Source organism: Medicago sativa, chromosome 6, assembly GCF_051527215.1.
Source record: "Medicago sativa cultivar Bolivia chromosome 6, Bolivia_mono, whole genome shotgun sequence".
NCBI lineage: Eukaryota > Viridiplantae > Streptophyta > Magnoliopsida > Fabales > Fabaceae > Medicago > Medicago sativa.
Window position 1 is genome coordinate 43,844,917 of NC_140754.1, and position 6,505 is coordinate 43,851,421.

A 6,505-nucleotide genomic window follows, 5' to 3' on the forward strand; every position below is an offset into this window, starting at 1 on the left:
TTTGAAGCAACAACCTTCCATCACAGATACGTTTGCTTCTCACATCCAGTGTCGTTGTAAAATGGGATTTCGGCAATTATCGGTGTTGTCGTTGGCAACAGGTTTGGTGATGATTGAGGCGGCGGAGAAGCAGGACCGTTTGGGGAAGAAAGCATGAACAGTTATTATTTTATTTTATTTTTTACCATTTTCCTCTAGATTAAATCAAAGGCTGTGATTGGCGCAGGATAGAAACAGGAGACAACCCCGCAGGAGAGGATCCGGATCCGTGAATATAGTTAACATCGGGATTAAAATTGATAAAAAAAATTATGTTAAACCATTAGTTAATTTTCTTAAGAAGATTATCGTTTGAGTTCCGGTTGCCCAAAAAAACATGATTTTTTTTTGTGGCCGGATTCGAACCCCAAACCTTGCATATTTTTATGCATTGTCCATACCAACTGAGCTAAGCTCACAAGGATAAAAAAAAAAAAACATGATTTATTTTGGCGTAATTTGTCTAAAAATTTATTGAATACAAAACGTACGACTATGCACAAACCAAGTGATTCCTTTCAAAAAATAATGCACAGACCAAGTGATATAAGAAAAATTGACTAGCCAAAGTAAATATAATGAAACAATAACTAACTACGTGCACAAATGAAATAAAAGTCTATCTATATATCACCTTTTAAATAAAAATTTGAGGAATCGTAAATTATTTTTTATTAAAATGACCATTTTATAATAATTGTGGGGTAGAATTTGAACTTCATCATATTAAAGTAAATATTTGTTAGAAAGTTTTTCAACGACGACTGGATCCAGAAGTTCTCCTTGATGATCTTGATTGTGATCTATGTGATTGCCTCAGGTTAATTCTAATGCTGAAAATAACAAAAAATGAAGCAAATGTTATAATTTTTTTTGGGTAGGGGGGAATTAGTATAAATTAACATGATACCAGAAGTTTAATAGGAATTTACTCACTTCTTTTGAACGTGAACATATTCATCAGTTTCATCCAATATGTCTCCCTTTTAAAGAGAAAAAAAGCAAGGATATAGAAATCAGTATGCATGTTGATAACAAAATATTATTGCTAAAAAAAGTTGAATTGTTGATAGAAATTTGAGACGAACAAAAATAAAATCAGTCTCATATAGAATTAGAGATGAATTTTATGTTTTTCTGTCAATAATTTTGTGATGCTAATTAAACTTTCTTTAGTAGTGAATTTGAGACTCCATTTAACACATATTGTCGTGTTTTCTCTCACCGTTTTTACCGTGTCTGGATGGATAAATTCGGTTAAAACGATGTTTTACTTTTTCCCATTTGGATGGAAGTGATTTCTAAGAATCACAAGGGTGGGAAAGAAACTTTCAAAGAACAATATTTTAACTTGTGTTTGCTTTCACAACCGAAAGACACAGACACGCGATCAACATGAAGCTACAAAAAGTAGCTTCTATGTGGACGTGGTTTTGAAACACAGAAACAAACAAACATTTATTCATCATAAACATAACATTGTACGCTATCTTCAAAGAAAAAAGTGTATCTATTCCGAAAATAAGGATTTAGGAATATGAAATTTTATCTTATTTTTATAACAAGAAATTTATAGCTTATAGCAAAAACTACTATGCTAACCTGTAATAATTCCTCCATGACATCCTCCATTGTAATGATACCAATAGCCTCCTCATGTGTAACAGCTGAAAGAGAAACTATTTGTTCATGTGACATACATCCTATTTCTTGCTCCCATGTCTTTGATTCTTGTCCTACTTCATGGTCTAATACCATCACATTTTCTAATGTTGGACTAAGAAATTCCACATCACTAGAACACTTAGTTGATTCTTGAATTGAACTTCTTTGACTCATTTCCAGAACATAGGAAAAATTAGATTCTGCATATTCCACATTCACAAACATAGGTTATACATTTAGTATCATCTAATGAGCAACATTTTCAACTTCTGGCTTTACAATCCATCTTAAATTATACTAACTAATTTCTTATACATGCAATCTTAATTGAAAAAAGTAAATTTTTTTTTTTAAGAAGTTAAAATAGGCCACCGAAATTGACACCGAGGAGAATCGAACTTGAGAATTTTAGAGGAGCACACTCAAGGTTGCAAGTCAACGCCACCAGACCAACCCAAGTGGGTTGAAAAAAATAAATAGGCTTAATAGCAGTATTCGCCCCCTAAGAAAAAAAACTACAAAACCGTCCCCTAAGTTTTGCAACTGTAGCAGTTTCGACCCCCAAGGCCAAAAAAAAATAAAAAAAATAACCCGTGGCACCTCACTTAGGGTGCCACGTCAGTGTAGACCGAGTCAAAATTGGTCTTGGGGGCCAAAACTGCCACATGTGCAAAACTTAGGGGGCGGTTTTGTAGTTGTTTTTCTTAGGGGGCCAAAATCACAACTTTGGAAAAATTAGGGGACTAAAACTGCTATTAAGCCAAATAAATAAATATATGTCATTTCATATTATAAGCTTATACAACCGCTAATTTTACCAGATACAATAAATTTAACCAACTAACTTATCTGCTATCCTTACAAGGTGGTTGCTATAAGATCATATGTTATAAGCTAAACTTATCGGTTATCCGTTATATTTTCCTGAGTTTGTGTGAAATAATCAGATGTAACACTCATAATCATATTGAACTTAGAAAGTATATGTTGTTTGATTAGATATGATAGCATATGGCTAAATTGTACAAAATGTTACCTCCAGTAATTTGAACTTGGTTTGATTCTTTGTTAGTGATTATATTCAAAAACACAGGTGAATCCACAGCATGAGCAGGTGCAGTGCTTTCTGTCTCCATGTTTCCCTTCAAGACAACAGCCATATGACTATGACCCTTCTTGAATTGATTCAATATTTCATATAGTGGCCAACTTTCATATACCCTGTTGCAAATGTAGACAGAAAATGTTACGGTTATTATTCGTGGAATCAGGGTGCGCAATACGGAATATGCAGAAGCTTAAATTATCTCATTTTTGTGGAATCTCAACAATCAAATTTACCAGCACAGCCAACAACAACAATAAAACAATAAATGGAGTAAAAACCATAAATGAGAACACCATAAATTTTCCAATTTTTTGACAAGTTTTCCAATTAATTTTATATATATAATAGTAGCTTAGTCTGAAATTATTTAATAGAGTAGATTAGTAACAATGTGAGTGGTTGGTGAGTGTGTAATTTTTATATATTGAGCCTAAGATAACATTTGGCATAACAAATTTTAGTCATACTGGTTATCTTACTTTGGAATTTTCCTGATAATCAAATTCTTGATTGGAGTCTCATCTTCTGGACGGCAGAATATTAAATTCTTAACCTATGCAAAATAATTAATAGTTTAGTAACACTATATGAATGTGAAAACATGATATAATTTTAAACAATGTTGTTAATTTGAAAACCATCTTATTACGGCTCTATTTGGTAAAACATAGCGGACCGAGAATAAGTTAGTTGATAACCAATGAGAAAAAAGACCGTTACCAAACCGCTCTACATTGATCATACGAACTTATGTTGCTTATGTTGCTAGTAAAGCTCACATTTATGGCCTTGTACGGTTGCGGTAGCTATCACACAAAAATAGCTACCGCAACTGAAATCATGCGGCCACATCATGTAATGCAATATACAGCTTCAAACCCTTTCAAGATTTATAGGAGAAATGACATGAATTCATTATATTTCTCATATCTAATTCTTCAATTACTTACCAAAATGAGGCCAATAATATTTCTTGGGTTTCCAGTATGTATAGGTACTCTACTGTGACCTTTACTCATTATTTGTGTCATTGTATGCCTGATAACAAAAATAAATTTCTTTACTCATAAGAGATTGGATGAAAAATTTGATATAAATGACATTAAATTAAGAGTGTTATGACATATTACATGTCTAGTTTGGAATTTATATCAAGAGAAAAAGTTTCAGATATGTGTGTCATTGCATCTTTAGCTGTCTTTTGAGTCAAATCCATAGCACCTGTGATTATAGAAGTTTCATGATGAGACAATTCTCCACCTTTTCCTGCCTGCATATCAATATTTTAGCTACTAGCTAATAAACATTGATGATAAATTTAGGGTTGTTTGAATTCACTTATTTTAGTTTATCTACTAGAATAAATATTTGTAGAGACTATTCCGGAGAGCTTATAAAAAAAAAGCTTCTAATTTATAAGAAAGTGATTTGAATTATTATTATTTTTTTTTATAGAAATAAGTCAAATAACATATTCATTAGCACTTATATGCTATAAGTGGTTCATTTAGTTGTTTATCCAAACAAGGCCTTAGCCGAAATAGGATATATTAGGGGGAAAACCTCATCTGCATGCAAGTCCACAAATGTCTTCAACTCTGATCTTCTCAAAAGAACTGAATGTTCTTTACCTAGAGCCCAATCCAGCAGCTGCCAAAATAGAAAGAGAGTTAGAGATTTTTTTGTATAACTATATAATGGGTACAAAGTATCCACGATCATTTAACGTGATTAATCTCCGTCGAAAAATCTGTTAAACATGCAAAGTGGATGCTTCACTCCTAATCTAGTTTTCTCCATATACACAAGATTTAGGGATTGAACAAACTACATGCTTAAGAAGCTTGAATCCCTTATCATTCAGACGGACCAACCACATGTTGGTCCTTAGAGATATTAATTAAATAACTGAATTCAATCCCTAACACAATTGTGTACTTTTTCTTTTGATTATGGTGCAATGGATCATCAATTACTTTTTTCCACACTTTATATTGAAGATGTGTCTATCTAATGTTTGACGTGTTTGTGTCTATATTTATCTATGTGTACGTGCTTCATTAGTCAATTACAAAAGAAATTGCTTTAACTCTCCGATTTTCAAACAAAGTGGTTGTGATAATCTATGGTTCGTCTAAGACATATGTAGCCTAACCAAAGATTGTTTTAACCAAAGTTTGAATTCGAGTACTCTCGATCAAATTGAAGTTTATTAAATACTTGAGTCCGACCCTTTGGTTATTCAAGTAAAAATTTAATAGATAACACTAACATAGAATAGATATAATAAATATATAGACAAACAAAAATCTCACATTATATTTACCTTACTAGCTGGGTATGTTATTGGGAAGAATATAAGAAGAAGCAGATGAGTAAAGGGAGCCAAGTTTGCTCCAAAAGTAAGTCCATATCGAGAGCATACAGCTTGAGGTAAAATCTGAGATTAAGTATTTATATAAATTAATTCAAGAAATAGTTGATTAATAATTTTTTAAAATGCATGCAAAAATTCATTTATTGAAACAAACATTACCTCTGCAAATACAGTCACCAAGGGTGCTGACATGAGAATAGTATACCATGATGGAATGATCAAGTCCATAAATATTGGAAGTGCCTTCAACAGAAATATTTAGGATCAGTTTTGTTGTAGTGTAAATAAAAAATCAATTATGACCCTTTAGCTTATAGTTAAAACACTTTTCAATCATATTAGATTTTTTTTTGAGAGATTCAATCATCTTAGATATAGATAGGAAAATCCATTTTAAGGCCTACTCATATCACAATTGCAATTTATTATAGCCTCAATTTAAATTCTATATGACATTATTAACTACAATATTAAATGTGTTAATTTTATATATACTTTGTAAATGATTGGTATGTACATGATGTGTCAGCATAATGGTTAAAACGGAGTTCATATCTCACATAAACAGATGTAAAATAACTATTAATGTTTTTAATAAATAAATTTTTTGAATAAGCTAATCGGCACTAGAGATAATCGAACTTGAGATCTTGAGAGGAACAAACTCCAAGATCTCAAGCTAACACCACCTGCCCAATCCGAGTGGATTTTTTTTTTTTTTTAATAATGATTTCCCTTTTCATTGTTCTAAAAAATAAAAATGTGGGTTTGTACCCAAAGAAAAAGTGTTATATGCATATACCTCCATAGCCAATGATTTTCCTAGAAGAAGAGTACACAAGACAAAATGTCCATTCTTTACAAAAGGTTGAATCCTTTCAGCATTCCTTTTATCTTTTGGTCTGCCTCCTTTAATGAGAACCTCAAGATCAACTTGGCTATATGACAATATTCCTAAAGCTAGGCCTGATGTGATGCCTGCCAATAATACAATAACTAGACATATAATTAGAAATAACCAGAAATCTAACCCACAACAAGGGAATTCATATTCATGCATTGTGTTATTTCATGTGATGGATGCAAATATTGTCACATTGTATGTTGAGTTGAGCTCAAGAGGTTGGCTTTTTAAGAGAAGTGATTGTGACTATTTGTTGCATGGTTAGATATTGACAATGAGAAAGAGGATGATAGATAGGTACAAAAATAAATACAGCTCAAGCGGCCAATACTCATTTGCTTTTCAAGTGGAATAAAGTACAAGAATGTCGTTGTTGAAATATAAGAATATACATTTTTTATAACAAAAAATT

General features: G+C 31.9%; 1 protein-coding gene across 1 annotated transcript; it reads right to left on the reverse strand.

The window, feature by feature from the left end:
- Positions 1 to 793: 793 nt before the first annotated feature.
- LOC146915340 (DUF21 domain-containing protein At2g14520-like) lies at positions 794 to 6,249 on the reverse strand. The gene is made up of 11 exons (XM_085721323.1): positions 5,992 to 6,249; positions 5,349 to 5,432; positions 5,139 to 5,252; positions 4,376 to 4,462; positions 3,943 to 4,082; positions 3,763 to 3,850; positions 3,292 to 3,365; positions 2,741 to 2,925; positions 1,642 to 1,904; positions 976 to 1,022; positions 794 to 872 (listed from the first exon to the last, which is right to left on the reverse strand). Exons 1-11 carry the CDS (start codon positions 6,247 to 6,249, stop codon positions 794 to 796), a joined length of 1,419 nt encoding a protein of 472 aa, XP_085577449.1.
- Between the last annotated feature and the right edge of the window lie 256 nt (positions 6,250 to 6,505).